This window comes from Brachionichthys hirsutus, chromosome 9 (assembly GCF_040956055.1).
Source record: "Brachionichthys hirsutus isolate HB-005 chromosome 9, CSIRO-AGI_Bhir_v1, whole genome shotgun sequence".
In the NCBI taxonomy this organism is placed as follows: domain Eukaryota; kingdom Metazoa; phylum Chordata; class Actinopteri; order Lophiiformes; family Brachionichthyidae; genus Brachionichthys; species Brachionichthys hirsutus.
This window is the reverse complement of record NC_090905.1, coordinates 10007490-10026247: the sequence shown is the minus strand read 5'-3', so window position 1 is coordinate 10026247 and position 18758 is coordinate 10007490. Positions and strand designations below refer to the sequence as shown.

The 18758-nt window shown below is 43.8% G+C and overlaps 1 protein-coding gene across 1 annotated transcript in view; it reads left to right on the top strand.

Annotated features, from left to right (window-relative positions):
• Positions 1-18758, top strand: part of p3h2 (prolyl 3-hydroxylase 2) — a 41389-nt gene continuing 22631 nt past the window's right edge. Inside the window, exon 1 of the mRNA XM_068743633.1 lies at positions 1-405. Within this exon, the coding sequence (XP_068599734.1) occupies positions 1-405 (405 nt within the window). The remainder of the gene's footprint in view (positions 406-18758) is intronic.

Below are 18758 nucleotides of genomic sequence, written 5' to 3'. Positions count from 1 at the left end.
ATGGATCGAAACCTTCCGCTGGCTGCTGTCTGGTCAGTCGTCTTGGTGTCAACCTGCGCAGCCTTTCTGGAGCCTTACGACCTTTTATATGACACTGCGGTGAGGGCGTTTCACAACGGAGACTATAACGACGTGGTGCGCTACATGGAGGGCGCGCTCAGCAGCTTCCAGGAGGTCCGGCGCGCCAGAGTGCGCTGCCGGCTGCGCTGCCAGGACCAGCATCCGTTGGAGGAGACCTTCTCGGAGCTCGGCTTCACCGACGTGGTCCTGCGGAGAGCGGCGTGCATGAACCGATGCATCGAGGAGAAGCTCGGCTCGCAGTCTCTGCACAAAGTCAGTGAGGATGTGGTGCAGGACTTCAACAGGAGAATCCCGTACAACTACCTGCAGCTGGCTTATCAGAAGGTAAGGGGGGGGGGTCAAACTGGTTCTGGTCTGCTGCTGGCCGTATGCAAAGACATCAGAGACCCTATCATGTCCATGATAGGACACACTGCGTAAGGGACACACTGCGTAAGGGACACTGCATATGGGACACACTGCGTATGGGACACGCTGCGTATAATATGGGACACGCTGCGTATGGGACACACTGCGTATAATATGGGACACACTGCGTATGGGACACACTGCATATGGGACACACTGCGTATGGGACACGCTGCGTATGGGACACACTGCGTATAATATGGGACACACTGCGTATGGGACACACTGCGTATGGGACACACTGCATATGGGACACACTGCGTAAGGGACACACTGCATTTAATATGGGACAAACTGCGTAAGGGACACACTGCATATGGGACACACTGCGTATGGGACGTTGCAATGCTGTTGTCAGGTTCAGAGATTGATATATAAGTATATACAGCACAACTGTTTTTTTTTTGGGGGGGGGGGTAATTTGCTTTGCTGTGTCATAATAAAAACGCCCATGTTTTCTCCATTATTAAGTTTTAATCATCATCTCGAGGAAATCAATACTAAAAACACAATCACCAGGAGTTGGTGTGTCCCCCAGCAGTAATCCTGCTCCTGAGGAACTGGGACAACTTTCAGATGTCCTCCTGGGCATTTGCTTTATGCAGTGAATTAATGTCGCAAACCATAATATTACTATGGATGATTTACAATATGACAATGCGTTTGATTATTAGAGTAATTATGTTAATAATAATATATGAATATCAAGCTAAAGCTTTGTGTCAGTAACGTGCAACACATTGATACATAACATGCACTGCATGTATCTATTAAAACAAACATCAAAGACGACTGTGGTGTTGCTATTAGATTTACCTACTGGTAGATCAATGGCTGGAGTCATCCCAGTGCAACAGGTGGGCTGTACTGGGATGGCTCTGCACGTTCAGTCCTTTTATTTACAGCTCTGCTTCATTTTCATGTCGCCTCGTTTTATTTTGAACAATCTTTTTTTATTTCGGAAGCTCCAACCTTTTACATTCTTGTTGCTGCAAGTGTGTCAAAGCACCTTCAAACGATGAATTCACGGCTGACGTCATCGGCCTCTGCAGATCACCTAAAAAAAATACCAGGGTGATGACACACAGCTTCCACTGCTCAGAAGTGGTAGGAAGTAAATCCGTCCTGTCACCGTCTGCAGCCCAGTGGTTTCTCCATTTTCGTGAATCAGCAGGGGAACACCCAGGGCTGATTCCATCTTCTTGTAAAAGTGCACGCTCCTGTCTAGACGCAGGGCCCAGAGACATTCTTATACACAGACCCTCAACCAGCTGCAAAATTAGAACATCTGTCCAGAGACTAAAATGGGAACAAAGCAGAATCCAAAGCGGATGCAGCAGCGGATCTTAATTTGCCCCTGTATTGTTCCGTGGCTCCTGCTGTGTTGACATCTTTTATGAACTGAGTACATTGCAGCAAAATCAAGAACGAGAAACTCTGATGTTGATCTTGCCAAAAGGTAAAGAGAAGCGGAGCTGGAGCGCTTCATTGGTCGGACCATTCGGGGCACATCAGACCAATTAGTGAGTAGAAATGAACATTAGGGGCTGAATCCTATGTGTGTCTATGTGTGGGTAGGGTACCCTCACATGTGGGCTCTTATGGGGGTACTTGGTGGTGTTTGTGAAAATAAATAACATTCCTGCAGTATTTGACATTCCAGTGACACACACCCTCCTTCAGACAGGCCTTGGCATTATGCTGCCATCGGTCCTGTTAGAGGAGGCTCCACAGTCACCGACTGTTCTCTACACCCTACCTGTCCCCAGCTCACCCGACATTTAGCCAGGTAAATATTTTATTTGGCATTTGGAGCCATCAACCTTAGGATTCACAAACTCACAAGCCAGAGCTTGGCACACAATCTATTTTAATTGCACCAAAGTAAAAGTGGAGGCAGCTTTCTCGTTTGCTGATTGAGTTTATTTGTCTTGGGGATTGGGGCACATAGCTCACGAACACCGTCATTTTGTTTGGAGCACCCCCCCCCCATGTCTCCCAGCATGCTGCGCACAGTGACAGGAGGTCAGCGTGGCCTCTGAAGCCTGCTGATTTTGTTAGCATCCTCTGGAATTTTCTTGCCAAAGTCTGACACATGCACGATTCCACTGTGTGAGCACATTGGTTTGATTACAAGGCAGCTGTCGGCTTGTGGCTGAAGTACAGTCCTCTTCGGATGGAAACCGCTGCCTTGGCTTCTATTAAAATAGAGGTGTGTTTGTGCGATGGGCTGGTGTCGATTAAATCCACGATCTGCTCCAACTGCAGTTCGTTTCATCTTCATGAGAGAAATGTACAGTTTTATGTTTGGGCACGAGGACAAGACTCTTTCCAGAAGTTCACTTTGCACAATCTTTTAAACCTCTGCATGCTGGAGATGTAGAGTGGCCATTTGAGTGGAAACGGATCCGTCCTCCACTGCAAACGCCTGGATTGCCACCGTGTTGCCATTCTGGCTACCTTAACTTTTCCCTGCACCACTGGGGTTGCAGTGTTACTTAACTCAGAAGTGGTCTGACCCTGATTCCCAATTAAACGGCTGCAGGGGAGGAGCAGACACTTTAAAAGTCACTAATAAAAAACGCTGCTCTGCTTTGTAAACTGGGGTGAGCCAGGCTTGGCACAGAGGTGTCTGGATCCAACTCTAGGCATCCATGAAATGATTAATATGTGTGTGTGTGTGTGTGCTATTCTTTGTGTTTGGTGATTATCAGCTTGCCAAGAATATCAGGGCTGGTGTGAGAGAAGATGTGTTGAGGCTCCCTGTTGGCTGATGCAGTGCCGAAGGCAGCGAAAGCGCCTATATGTCATCAAACCTGAAACGCAGCAGGCAGAATCACGTCTGTGTCATCAATCAAATCTTGTAAAAGCGGAAAACCCGACAGATTAAATACAAACTGAGCATAAACGCACTTTTTTTTTTAAGAGTCTGTGTGAATCAAATGTGTTGACTTTTCCGTGAAATAGATTTCAGTTGACTTGGCAGGGTTTTGAGGATTCACGGCTTCATGCTGAAACGAAAAGAAAACGTTAATGGATGTACGGATGATGTTGTTTACTTGAGTTTGACATGTGCTGTAAACTATAGTTGTTCAAATTGAAGAGCTGGAAAAGACCAGTGCATTTTGGCTAATGAAGGCAGCACTACACACACTTGGCTGCAACAGAGGTGCTCCCACTGATTAAAGCCAAATGTCTGCCAGGGTTTTAGAGGGATCCTGTATCCACCTCTCGGCTTGGGAGCTAATGTCTGAAGCTGCTTCTGTCCACAGCAGTTCATGTCTCATCGAGGAGAGCGGTCGGTTTCAGGATGGAAACCACAAAGAGGGAATGGGGGGTTTCAGGAAATCCAATGTGTTCTGGAAAATTAAGTTGTTTTCCAAGGTTAAAAACATAGAATGGTTCTTAACCTTTTGTCTTGATTTTTTTGAAGGTACAAAGCATTCTGTATACTTTTAATCAACAGCTCTTCCGTGGTGCAATGTATTCCCCTGGTAGATCAATAACATTTCATTGAGCCTCATGTAGAAGGGTTGTATTACTTTGGTGCATGGCTGCTTGGCTGTCTTCCCCCCTGCCAGACAGACCATTTAGACTTAGAGCCACGGCGTGGGTCACATGACTCCCGTGGCCTTTCCCTACTGGCTCAGAGAAGCACTTATTTGTCACAGCATGGTTTCATGTGATTGACTGCATTCCACTGTGTCCTCACAGGAGGATGTTCTGCAACCAAAGAGAAAAAGGGCTTCACTGATCCGGGCCCTGTAGGACAAATGGAGCAAAGGTGTTTTTATTTTCTGCATAAAATATTTTTTTGCTTTGCAGTAAAATCTTTATAAATTTATTTGTCTGCAGTCTAGACAAACATATCCTGATGATAGAAACACCAGTTATGAGGCACACACCAAAAGTTGTCTCATTAATATTGGGCTAGTTTATCTGTTTTCTTATTATTATTCACCTTTTTTTTCTCTTTATTAAAGACCGCAAGTTATTTGAGGGGGAAACACTCAATCATTAGTTACTGCTGTCTCAATAAAACAATGGCGTAATCTGTAAATTAATAGATAACAGTTTGTCTTTAATTACAACCCTAACGTTCAGTCATCATGTCAAACCGGGTCAACAGTAAACGTTTTACTGTAATGTCGATCATTGATGCTGTGCAGAATCCTTCTGGATTCCCCAGAAGTGAGAATCATGCATAGTTTGAGGACTGTTTATTTGCCTTCTTGACCCTGCAGCTGTTTCCTCTAAAATGCCATTAGCAGCATAGACTGTTTATCCAGGCCCACTCCGCTGTCGTCAGCCTGCAGTCCCATGGCGACGCCGTAGTAAATGTGTGCATTTGTGGCAATCTAAATATTTGTGTGTGTGTGTGTGTGTGTGTGTGTGTGTGTGTGTTATTAGTTGGATATCAGATTATTGTCTGGCATGAGATGCTTCAGGCACATCCTGCTTGTCTTATTAGCAAGAACATCTTATTACCTTTTCATGATGATCCAAATCACCATCTGGAACTTTTAAATACATGAACGGGTTATTTATTTATTTATTATGCCTTGTCGAAGGTTTGTGTTCTGAGTGCTTTTCTATAGTTTCATGAATGTAGGTGTTTTTTTTCAGGTTTCGAAATCCAACACATCACCATCAGTTTGATGGATGGCCGAGCCCTGGACTTGTTTAGATGACAGGAAACATTCCTTTTTATGACCACATCGTGACCCGACCTGTGGCTGACACTGACCTCCCTATCTGGTTCACATCTCTGTGAGCTGCACCTAACATCACTATGAAACAGCAGCAGGCCAGAAGAATCTGAAACGGGCTTTTACCATCGTGACGTGTTGAATGGCAGAAATTTAAGGGCAGCTGAACGGATTAATAGGACGACAAGTGAGTCAGGCGGTTACTCCAGACTGTAAATCACAGACACATCTCTAACTTGCAAAAAAAAAAAAAAAAGATTTAAATTAATTCATTGATTTAATCAGGGGACCTGGGACCTCACAGATTGATAGCCCTGCTGCCTCACAGCAAGACGGTTCCAGGTTTGAGTCCTGTCTGTGCAGAGTTTGTATTTTCTCCCCGTGTCCGTGTGGGTTTTCTCCAGCTTCCTCTCACCTCTTTAAATAAGACACTAACCTTAAGACATTCAGAGTATTGTCAAATGGTGTTACTCATGCAGGCCCATCCTAAACTATGTAAGGCTTGTTTAAATCCCCCATGACTGACTTCATGTCCAAGTTGCACTTTATTTTACAACTGCTTTTTATGGTTGCATCACTTTTTCTGCTCCTTTCTATTCGCCCAGCTTTTAATGAAGTGACATGGTTGAAGTGAGGATTTGGAACTGAGGTTTGTGCAACACTGGCTTGTCCTCAGACTACAGGTGTCATTGGGTCTATTTCACCTCTCCCAGCAATGGAGGACAAATCTGACCTGACACTTTTGGTTGGTACCCATGTTGATAAAAAGTAAAGAACCAGATCAACTCGACCTGGCTCGGATCTGGCTTCATGTAACTTTCCAGAGGCTATCATCATTCAACCTCAGTGTAGCTGGTCAACATAGCAGTGTCACATAAATTCTTCAGTGCAGCACAAATCTATTTCACCTCACGTGATCCTCTCATCAGCCATCAGCACAATGTAGATGGTATATTATACGTATACTGTATACCGGACTCCCTTAGAATACGCATACTGTATATATAAGTCTGGTTGTCTGAGCCCAGCTTTAAGCATCGACAGGACGGTGATGTCAGTCGGAGGGACAGCCCCAGCAAAGAATGTAAATGTTTTGGCTCAAAGCTTGGATTTTAAGAAGAAACAAACTTTTCACTTTCACTTCAAGTTGATTTATTACCCTGAGACCAGATGCATTCAACGCATGCCTCTTGGATGTCGGCATGCAGAAGTAATCATTTACCTTGCGAAGACAGGAATACATGAAAACAAATGTGTCCCCATGCTGTGATCGTAAACATTAGGACGCAGTCAAGACAGCAGTCTGGTTCACTTCTTAAGAAAAGAGACTCCCTGACTTTGAGGACAATTGACCACCTGAAGACAGCGGAGGATGTGATTTATGTATTTATTTTTTTACATAAAATGACTCGCAATGAGAAAAACAACAACCCGAAAGTCAAATATACCAGAATATTTAGATTTTAATATGGATGTCAGTTAAGTAAGGGCAGCTGCGTCCCCCCTGCTACGACAGCTCTGGCTCGTTAAAATGTAATAGAAACTGGATTATCCTCTTTTATTGTTGTCTGTTATGGTACGATTTCCACAAAATCGGTACTAAAAGTTTGACAGGCCTCTTAATTTAGCAGCGAAATACTTGGAGCGCTTTCGAGGCAGCTCAGAGTGCTTACAAAATGTAAGTTCTCGGGAGGCCAAGGCCGTCCAAGACTGTCCCGACCAACAAAGAGTCGTATTCAGATCAATTCAGCCGCTGCTGTGGAATGTACATGTGGAGGACAGAAGGGCTGCAGGTTGCCTTTAAGTCCATGAAGGAGCTTAGCGCACATGCACTTTTCCTCCATTTGCACTTGCATTTGCTTGTTATCCACTTTTTGATTGCATTAGTATGTTGTATAGGTGTGTTTGTACGTGAACCTGCTGGTGTGTGTTGTACTAAGTAAGTCGTCACTGGACAATGGTTTACTTGATCTGGAATGACTTTCACTTGAGTTTTACAATGGAAGTAACATAACATAACTTTGTCTGGCGCAAGATTCTTCTTATTGTGTGACCACAATATTCAGTTCCTGCGAGGTGATGCTTGTACTTGGAGGAAGGTGTAGTACTACTGTAGTCTCCGTTGCAACACTGCGTCACAGGCTTTGATGCTGAAGTCATAATTCAGATGGAATAACAATCATGCTGTGTAATAAATACTGCATTTTGAGCTGACGATGCAGTTTCGTCAATCTTCCCACAGACTGAAACGTGACGTTAACCTGTGGCGGTGCAGCGCTGAGGTATCTGCTGTACACAGGAAGCTTCCTGGCTGCATCCCATCCCTCTGAGAACGCATATTAAACTCTGCATAATGAGTCCTGTCATCTCTCCACACGTGGATACTTATATTTAACCAGAAGGTGAAACGTAAACACCAAAGCAGCTTCCTTTTCTTCGGCACAGATAAGATGAAACATTCAGCTCCGGTTGGATTTCTCAGAAGAGCCTGCAGTTTTCCGTGAAAGGAATTCCACATCTGACGTATAACAATTCACACATTTCCTCTCAAGGGCTTGTAAAGTTAGGCCCAAGTGTTTGTTGGACCTAATTTAGGCCGACCCTGATCGTAAAGCAGTTTTGGTTAATTATAGGCGTTGGGAATATCTCCCATGCTTTTGTTTGTGAAAGTGTGATGTTTGGAGTTCCTTGGCGCAGCTGTCGTCAATCTCAGAGCGCTGGAATTAAAGTCTTTATTTTATGTGCGGCTCACGCAAACATAACCAGATCTCATTAAAATGTGAAATGTCATCTGCACAGCTCCGTGTTGATGCTCCTGCCAAAGGAGGCATATGGGGGTTACCCTTGAACTTTAGTTTGTCCTTAAAATCTGCTGCTCAGATTCAAGGATATTTCAAACATGCTTTGCAAGGGGAGGTTATGCACAGCTCATAACTGCTTTCTTCTGTTTGCTTATTTTTAAATGTTTAATAGTTCTTTCCAGAAGTAAAGGCGTCTATGACACCAAAACACCTAATAATTAAACCCAATGAGAGACTCACTGCTCTGAGGTTTTGGTAGCCAGCAGCACCCCTTCATCAAAGAGTTTTTTTTTTTTTATATGGACTGAGCCAAAAGCTGAATCCTGAAAAAGCTGTGGCGAAATGTTTAATACCCCAAGAGAGTCTCTAAAGTGGAGTAGAATAATATGAATTACTGTACAGTAGGGCTATTGTCACGCTGTCCAGAATAAGCTTTATGACATCATTTAGACATTGGACGATAAACAGGTATTCTTTGTTACACACAGCTTGAGCGGGGAAATCTTGTTATGTGTTATTAGAATTCCATTCCACTGCTTTTACTGATGGCTGCCGGCCTATGTCGCTTTTTCTTATCGGGGCCACAGCGGGCACTCGTTTGGCTCGCTGTGATAACGGAGATGCCAGGTCTTCCCTAAATAGTTGGAATTTTTCAAAGACATGGTCATTAATTGTCTTTTTACTGCTGCCTCCTCATCCTCTCTCTGCCTCTTGCTCTTGCAGTCTTGTGTGGGCCCGTGCTCACAGTGGCTCCATCGCAGCCAACAATAACACGGCCCCTTATGTCCTCTTTACTCGCTGGCTGCAGTGTGGTTTTCAGTAATGTTTAGGCACGTCATACGTGCTGCAAGGCCGCCATGCTTCCTTTACACATGCTGCTTTGTCTACTGTGCAGCCGGGCTGGGGCTCGTAGCCGAGGTTTCAGTGCTCCTCGAGCCAATGAGAGGCTTCGGATGAGACGTAAGAGGCTTTTCATCATCACTGACAGGTGATTTAGAGGTGACTATGCGTAATGCGCGTCATGCAGCCACAGCTTTCCATGTACTTCTCATCGCTACAGCTAAATGCACTAAACCTGTGCTTAGAACTCGTAACAAGTGACACAAAAATTGCCATTGAATGTAAAAATTCTTGAACCATCAACAAGATACTGAAGCCGCTGACTCGACTTGTTGTTTTCCATTGCGGGACGGTACCGTCTCAGGACAAATGGGAACCACCGCGCTCCACCCCTGTGGCATGCTGGGTAGTGGAGTCCTTAAAGTACTTACAACACAGAACCAAAATGCCACGGGTTGTCTTCAGCACATGTCTTCTATTTTTCTCTTGTGATCCTTTCATCAGCCGTCTAAGACAGGAACATCTCCTCCTCCCCGATATACCAGCTGCAAGAAGTAGCTTCGCAGTTCAAGCCTCGTGGCCATTCATTTCATCAGCGCAGGATTCTAGGTGTGCCCCGCCTCTCGCCCATAACAAGCTGGGATAGGCTCTAGCAACTCCCGGGACACGCAAAGCGGGAAAGCAGTCGAAAATGAATGAATGAATGCACTGCAAGAAAAGCAGGTAAAATGCACCTTTATTTTCAACAGTCATTGTTTGTGTCTGAATGCTTGAAACGAATCATGACATGATGAAGTAGATGCTCATATTCAGCCACGCTCTCTGGTGCTGATTACGTTCTATGACCTGTGACACGAGTCACAGTATCTGGTGCATGAAAGATAAATCTATTTGTATATCCCCAGGTTAAAGTGGTCGGCTAACAGAGTTCGACTTTCAGAGTTTGGAAAATAACTCTTACTGTACCCTGTGTGTTTTCAATTATGGCAGCCCAGTATCTAAATCAGCCTCACCTTTGCCTCAACCACGTCTCTGTGGCCTGAGGCCAGTCTTTGCACAAGTCAAGACTCTTATGTCAGCGTTTGAATGCTATGGAGAGGCAGCAGTGGTGGGTAACATTTATTCTTCATCGTGAATATTAAATCACGGAACATTCTCTTCTCTACGCAGCACATATGTTCTGGTCTGGAAATGTTCTTGGCCTGGTTTTGGGTCTTTTTTTATTCCCACTTCTTGCAGCAGTCATGGCTTACTGTAGAAATACACTCATACCAGTCCTTCATCCTTGGGTGTCCTACAGACCCTACAAAGACTGTCCCAGGTGTTATTACCTGCCTTACAAGTAGCGCCCAACCCATGTTGCGGGCCACTGGGGTATATGTGTTGTGGGTTGCTGGGGGGAAAGTCTAGACACACCCTTGTCACTCTCCACTTTGTAATTTCAGCATTTTGGGAATTACCCTTATTTTATAAGCATGTCATTATGATGCTTTTGAGTTGCTATCACATGCATTCATTATAGCCTGCGTGTCTCCTCAGACCCCACAGCCATGCAGTGAGTCCCTTTTTCCAATGACGTGATGGTGAAGAATGGGAAGTCCAGGTTTTATTACCGTGCTGATTTCCAGCTATTACTCTTCCTCGCAGCCACTCAATGAAACCAAAAGCAAAACAGCTGTCATTGGAATATTGTGTCTGCCGACCGAGGTCAGCAGTCGTGTGACTGGATGCCGTGTCTCGTGTCCATCCTGAGTGGACAGAGGTAGGCCGGCTGTAGTCCTCGGGGCTGAGTGGGGAGCCAGCTGTGGACAAGGAGGAAATTAGGTCATCCGTCCTCCCGTCACAAACACCACAGATATTCAAATAAATTATTACGGGACCCCTCTGGAGCAGAATCCCACTTGGTTCAAATATTCATAGTAGTGGAGCTGTTTTGAGATGTCTGAGGGTTTTCCTGGGGTTTTTCTCTCCTCCCCTGGAGGCATTCTGAACCATGACTCAGTGGAAAAATGGTCTTTCCATGACTGGACCGTATTATTTAATTTTGATAGATGCATATGTTTTTTTAAAATCTTCTAAATCTATAACCTGGATAAATAACTTGGTCCCATTCTGCAGCATTAAACATGTGCATTTAACCAGCAACATTTTCAACTGGCATTCTGAAGAGGAAATGAAATGTGGATCTAACATTCTCTATGATGGGTTTAGCAGCTGTGTGTGGGATGACCAGGGTCAGGGCTAAAAAGAAATGCATTTAAATACGCAGATTTGCCTTATGAGTTAGGAAAAAAATGAATGCAGGAAAGAATAAAGTCAATATTCATCATAGTCTATTTGTAAAAGACAAATTATGACAAGTAAATTTAGGGCGAATTTAAAGGATCAGTAAGAAGAACTGAAGTCCAACAATAAAGCTGATTTCTCCCACTCAACTTTGTGTCAGACAGACAGTCCGATAAGTTCAATAACAAAATGATCTTCTTTTACAATGATTTATATAAACATTTACTGTTCTGAAACGCCTTTTATCAGAATGGCATCAATTGTTTTATCAACGTCTAAACTGGATCTGTTTTATGATGTGAGAACCCTATAATAAAAACTGTAGCTAGGAATGGGTGCATTGAGCCTAGGGGAGTTTCATTGTTAGTATGAGATCAATAAATGTATGGCTAAAACCGGGGAATGACTGTGATCAAAAGCAATCTATCCATTACAAATGAGCAGCTGTGTTAACATCCATTGATCCCTTGATCCTCCCTGTGTTGCTCCGGACTGACATCATCTCGCCTCCTATCTTTCTCCTCTCAGAGGTTCTGCTGCAGCATTTGGGCACATGATGAAACGGCTGATGTTTCAGACACTAAATCTCATGCTGTCTGTGGGGATTTGTCTGACCTTTGACCTGACCTTTGTTCCGGGGTAACTCCGGTTTAGCCTGAGTGTCTACCCAGCCCTATTTAATTAGACGCTGTGGCAGCTTTGTTGTTGAGCCTGCTCCTTGTCTCATGGGGGTTTTCCTAAGACTAATTATCACGACTACATCCTGTTGAGCAGGTTAATTGGATCTTTAATGTCCAGCAGAGTGGAACAAAGTGTCATCAGTTGATCAAGCACAAGACACGACAGCATTTAAAGCATGTCCCAGACATGGGTCAGTTAAACACTGTCAGGACATCCAGAATGTTTTTATATTTTTATGTATTTTTATATTTTACTGACATCACTGGGTCTGTAATCAAAAGGAAAATGCTATCTAAGTTTAAAGGAGCACAGCACGGGCAATTGATGCCAAAATCAGCATTGCAGCTGTTTATTGATTTTTCCCTTCTCCTTTGAAAACTCCATTTAAAGAGTTAACTTGTGTTTTTTGGCCTCCTGATGGGCCGTTTGAAACATGTTCAAGTTTAGTATTAGATATTTTCCTCTCTTCATTTCCTCCTTCGTTTTAATGTCTGGACCAGGACTTTGGGATCAGTGTGTGTGTGAGAGGACAGCTTGTCTGGAATGTAAAAAATAATCTGTGTTAGACTTCTTTTTTTAACATTCTATCAACATGTGTTCTATTCTGTCCTTCACCGGACTGCTGGCCCTTTCCCTTGTCGTGAATCTCTGATTACTACATGGATTGACCGAGTCACTTAAGGCATGGTGCCTTAAATAAAAGCCGACCGTTCGAGTCATTCATCTGTTTTGTGTTTCTTTGCTGGCCGGTCCGATAAGACTGTGTTTTCAGATGTTAAATAGATTCGTTCATAGTTCCATCATCAGGTTAGAGGTGTTTCTGTAGCAGACTGAGATGTTAAGGTGTTACTGTTGACCGCAGTCTGCCAGCCACAGACGTGTTTTCTTTGCAGAAGAGAAGCAGATTTCTTCAAGTGAACAGATGTGTAATTCCAGACCTGCTGTGAGTTAATCTTTGCCAAACCACTTCCTCACAGGGCAGATTCCAGGCCTGGAACCTCTCACCTGTGCACCTTCAGGTGACATCTGTCCAGCTAATATCTCAAGACACTCAAAAGGGGTTAAAACGCTCTATATAGTCGCCTGTACTGTCCTTTTTTCCAGAAGAAAACTACAAACACTTTACTTTGCGTTGCAAGGGTGGTCAAGATTTCCAAGAACATTGATTTAATGAACGTCTTTGAACTTCTCAAATATAATTTCTATCCTTATTTATTCATTCTGCTCAACTAAAATGCATAGTCGGTAACCTTTCAACCCCAGGAGGGAGATTTGAGTACAAACAGGTGGCCTTTCAGATACATATGTTCATACATAAGCACACGCGTGCCCAATAACACTCTGTCAGAGATGCACACACAGGCAGGGGAGGCAATACAGGTGAAACACCCTCCTATCCAATTAAATCTGCTTTTGTTTGACTTCAACTTTGACTTCAGCACATTCTTATTTCCCAAAGGGCTGCTTTCAGGAAGGGTCCGGCGCGCGATCGTTTAGCAGAGAGTCTGCTGATTTTATCGCCTGTGAACCAGCATGACTGTGGCAGAGACCATTACCAGGTGGGGTGCACAGCCATGCAGACTGAAGGTCACAGATGCCTTTGGGTACATGTTACTCCTTAAGTGCGATCATGAAGTTGATATTTGGTTTTGGAGTAAGAGACCTCTCCATCCCTTAAAATGATTGATTTGCACATACCCAACGGATGATTGAAAACGAAGCAGTGAAAGCAATACTTTCATGCTTCTCCGGGGGATCTCAAGGTATTCCCAAACACGAAGTAGTGATCTGTCAACATCATCAGGTCAAACTTCCAGTTTGTCCAAATACTTTTTTTGAACGTCAGGACTTTCCCATGAACCGAATGAAGGACGTTACGCAAGCGTTTGCATGCAAAGACGTGATAACAAGTGGTGAATGTATTTAAAAAGCACACAGGCTGCTTATTACAACCTCCTTCCTTTCAGTAAAAGTTTTTTCTTTATTTTCTTTTAACTACCAGTCACTTCAATTTTTATTCTTTATTGTATTGTCTCTTTTTGTTCCATGTTCAAAACATCATTCTCTGGAATTATGTACTTTTATAGAACAAATACACACAAACACACACACAGGACACAGCAGCTGTCTGTGTGTGGCCTCACAGGAATTGTTACAACAGGAAATAGCATGTAAGCAGTGTCATGGACAGGCAAGTAAATAGTGCTAGACCTTAAATCTGAGCAGCTCCTCCTCTTTCCATCATTTTTTTTACCTATTACATTGTGGAGAATTAATTCCTGCATACAGTTTCTGTGGTTTATGAGAGCTGCGTTTCTCTAAGCAGGCTCCAATCATGGAGACATGGAGAATTGCCTGTAATTTGGCATGGACTAAAAACCAAATGGACAGACTTGGACGCTGGGGTTGATTGGTTTCCATTGGCCTGCAGCCACACAGAGACAGTCCCAGTATCTCCAGCAGCAGAGGTATGCAAGGGTTACCCCCCCCCCCCCCCCCCCCCCCCATCACAAGGAACAATTGAGTTCAGGAGTAAAGTGGACGCAGCTTTTCATAATGAAGGATGGAATTCCTTAATGCAGCCTCATTTAAGGCCTTCGGGGGGGGGGAAACACATGGAGCGCATTTCTACCAGGTCAGGATTTATGGATTTAAGAGATTATCTTGACTTCTTTGTTATATGTTTTCATTTCTAGCAAAGATTTTGACTCTGATTCCGGATTGCTTTTATTGTTGTAACTTTTGCATAAGATAATGCATATGTTCGGCTAATCGCTCTGCAGTGACAACGTTACTGAAATCACGCTCGGGATCCAATTCTTCCCTGTTTCATTCATATAGGAGAAAACCACCGACTCCATGGTGCCGATTCTTTTAGAGCAAATGCAGTTCTAGGTGGAACTACTGCTGAACTAACTTCTTGTGAATAGCTCCAAAGATTTTCGAGACTATTTAGCCTCATGCTGGCTTTAGAGGAAAGTCAGAGGATGGCCAGTCTTTGGTCCGTCCTCTTAGGATCATGAACCTCATGCACAGTGGAATGATCATCCTTCTAGCAGTCGATGACCGAAGTACTGGACTGACTAAGAAGCCAATACTCTCCATATTCAAAGACTTATTTCTAAGCCGCCGGCCTGACCCCTGCTGACCTCAGCCCTGTGAAGCCACTCTCAACCGGTCACATCAAAACAATGGGTCAAAGGTCGGGCTTCCAGGCGCTCCGAGGGCTCGGCTGCACACAGACTGAGGCTGACAGGCACAGGCCTGCTTCCGCACCAATTTTAAATACTTGTTATCCCGAAGTCTGTAAAAACCGAGCAAGTAACATTCTGTTGAAACCAAAGGCAACACAAACTGATTGTTGTTTTATGTGGTAGAAAACATCAGAGAAAAAAAAAAGAGTGGAACTCCCAGATTTGAGGTCTCAGTAAAATCCTCTGATTGTATCGCATCTTCAAAAAATGTCTGGTAATTAATATCATGTGATCTGTGTGTGTGTGTGTGTGTTTATTTATAATGAATTCCAGTCAGCATGCTGTGTGTCCAGAATGGTCGAATTATGTAATGTGGCTGCAGCAACAGGAATATATCCTCTTTATTAAGTTGGTGTGGATCTGTTTTAAAGGCCCTGGAAGAGATTCACCTCCTTATCTTGTGGGGTTTTGAATTCCATGAGCTTGTTATAGCCTGAAATGGAAGTAAATGCAAAACGTGTCTCAAAAATAATTCATCTGAAACCGTGTCAAGCGGAGGGAAAGATGATCCAGCGATTAATAAGCATGAGTTCTAAATGAAAGACGTTGCACAGTGGTTCAGTGGAAAGCAGTTAGTGTGGGAAAGATGGACCAAATCTAAACAAAGAGATAAGAAAAATATGCAGCGCTGAAGATTTAATTAAAAACAAGTTTATAAACATTCGTTTGAGGGTTTAAAGACCATAAAAAATAATAACTGGATGCGGGGAAGATACACCTCCTCCATCGGCGCTGAACAATCTCAAAATAGTTTCCATGCGCTGTCAATGGAAACTATGGGGGTGGGGCGGGGGGGGGGGGGGGGGTAACAAATGCTATGGTGATGTTGTTGTGATGATATTGTTTACTCGGCACTGGCTTGTGTCAAATGAAGTAATGCCACCGTATGTTTTTAGAATTGTGTGTGAGTCGACAACAGAGTGTGATTCCGTAGCGGCAGACCTGGATCTCGTTTTCGTCAGATGAAATCCATCTGACCAAAGCTGCGTGATCATTGCCATGTGTTGCTGCAGTGCTAGGTCTCTACCCTTGTCTGTTAACGTGCCGCGACCCAATATAATTCAATTCTACACTTCAACCTGAAATGGGTTATGATGCTGGCGTGCTCCTGTAAGGGCTACGGCCTCTTGCTCACACACACCAGCCGACAGACACGGCCTCTCGCACACGGAAAACAAATTCACGTCTCTCATGTGGGTCTACACACTCAGACTCACAGCATGCGTGTGTAAAACGCCAGAGGAAATGGGGCAGTGTGTCGACACTGTGGCCAGAATTACGAAATGGCATCCCAGACAGACAGTTTGAGAAAATGTGTGAAATGTAGTCTTGTTATTCTTTTGTGTGTGTGTGTGTGTGTGTGTGTCCAGGTATATAAACAAAAATATGTCTGATATAAGAACTCTGAAACAAATTCTACAAATTCAAACTCTGTCTACGTTTTCTTTTTCTCTTCCTTTTGCCGAACATTAATCTCTCCTCCTCATCCTCCTCTGATAGTTCAACTCCAGTGACAGGATACCCCAAATCCTTTTTTGCAACCTCTGTAATGGTGGCGGAGGAAACATCAAATGTCTCCAAAGGGCACAGGAAAATGACATTTATATAATCTGCAAAAGGTCGTATTCCGGGACAATTTCATTTAACACTCCTTAGTTTCTTGTAATGACTTTCCGTCGGTGTTTCCGACCTTCATGCTCGGCTGTGGATCTGCGCCTGCATACCACCAGCAGCAGCTTTAGAAAGGGAACATTCCTCTCCACATTAGGAAATCCTTAAATCATGCAGGCTTGACTTTTCATCCTTTCATTTTGGACACATTTTGACCCCTTCCGTTCAATTGTCTGACGATGCCTACAGGGAGGTTCTTTCCCTCGGGTGACATCTTGATTTATGGGCTTATTTCATGACGTAGCCGTCAGACGTTACCGTTCTGTCATAATTTTGATTTAGCCTCTCCGTCTCCATTACCTCACCAGCGAGTGAGATGGATCCCCGTTTGAAGTTTGAACCAGAAAGTACTCCCTCAGGGTGCCTTTCATCCAGTAATATATGTACACACACACACACATTTATTAGTGAGTTTGCCTCCTCCAATGGTTCTCAGATTAATTTATTCGCTCTGTAAATCCCCCTCAGCTGGAGCTGACTTTGCGGCTCTTTGTCTTCTAAAGGTTGCTCATTGCCACAAACCCATGCTGACTTCAACATGAACAAATGTATTTTTAATTTCTCTGGGGTATGTGGGGGCAGGGTGAGAACCCAGAAGATGGATGAATGCTGGCATTGTGTGCTGGGACACACATTCTCACCGCCTCACTATGATTCACACACACACACCTCCACAAAGTTCCCCTTGGTGTCCTCCTTTGTGTTTTCCTGAAGGCCCTGCTGTATTTGGCCAAAAGGTCCAAACAAAAACTATTAGGACATAAACACTACTTTATACCCCCTTTCTCCTGTTCATCCGGTCCATCTTTGCAGGCGATGTCTCATGAGAGACGCGACCTTTGACCCCTGTACATGAGTGATTTTCCTGTGAATGTTTCCATCAAATATTCTCTTCCTCATAACACTCCTCTCAGATAGGAAATCCCCCCCCCCCCCCATCGCTGGGCTTTCATGGGAAAACGGAGTGAGAAGTCTACAACATGTCTGAAGTGGTTTGACTCTCGTTATCTCTTCTGAGATTGCGTGACCTCAGTAAAAGAATAAAGAATAGAAGAAGTTAAAAAGAATTGTTTGACCTTTAAAAGCTAAAGTTGGTAACATTTCTGCCAAAAATAATCAATTAGGCATGAATGCAGTATTCTGCATAATAAATACAATATATAATTCTGTTATTCAACCTGTTAAATAGTTAAATAGCAATGTTCTGTAAAAGCACTAGTTGTAAAACATGTTTGTTTATTTAATATCATTAAGTCTTAGGCAATGCCTATTGAAGATGGGCAATTATGCTATGAGGCTAACGATATGTCAAAATCAGTCATACGAAACATTCGACTGCCTTTGACAGCTTTGAGCCCCACAATGCGCTGGCGACGCGTCCAGGGTGTGCCCCGCCTCTCACTCGTAGTCAGTTTAGATATGCTCCAGCAACACTCGTGACCTGCATGGTGGATAAAACGGCTGCAGACGAGTCGATTTAGGTCGTCTCGTCTAAAAGAAGACGGATTGATGACAGCTTCGATGTCTCGTAGCTCTGACGTTGTACAGCTCTTTATTGGCACTTTGCTAATTCGCCTTGCATTTATAGATATAAACAGGATTACGGATTCATGTCACCTTTTACCCAAAGTTATAGAAAGCCAAAGACTGACGGGAGAATATGACATTTTACTGCTGTCACGAAGCTGATAAAGATCATACTGAAAGAGTAGAACCATTGAAGGCTTGATCAAGCAAGACGTACGAGAATAAACAATATCTAGACGTCCGCTGGAAGGACAAGTGAAGGATTAAAGGTGAATTCATTCTTTGTGTAAGTTCACCAAAATGCTCACAAGCAACTGCAAAGCTGTGGCCAGCTGTTGCTGCTCCGGTTGAGATGCCGCTGAGGAAAACCTTGGCGTGTGTATCCCATGCATGGACTCCACCTTCAATGTGTGTACGCCTTCGTTAATGACATTACGCCCTCAACCAAGTTCAGAGAGACGGCAAAACTGTTGATCCAGTCTCGAACAAGCCATCTTTAT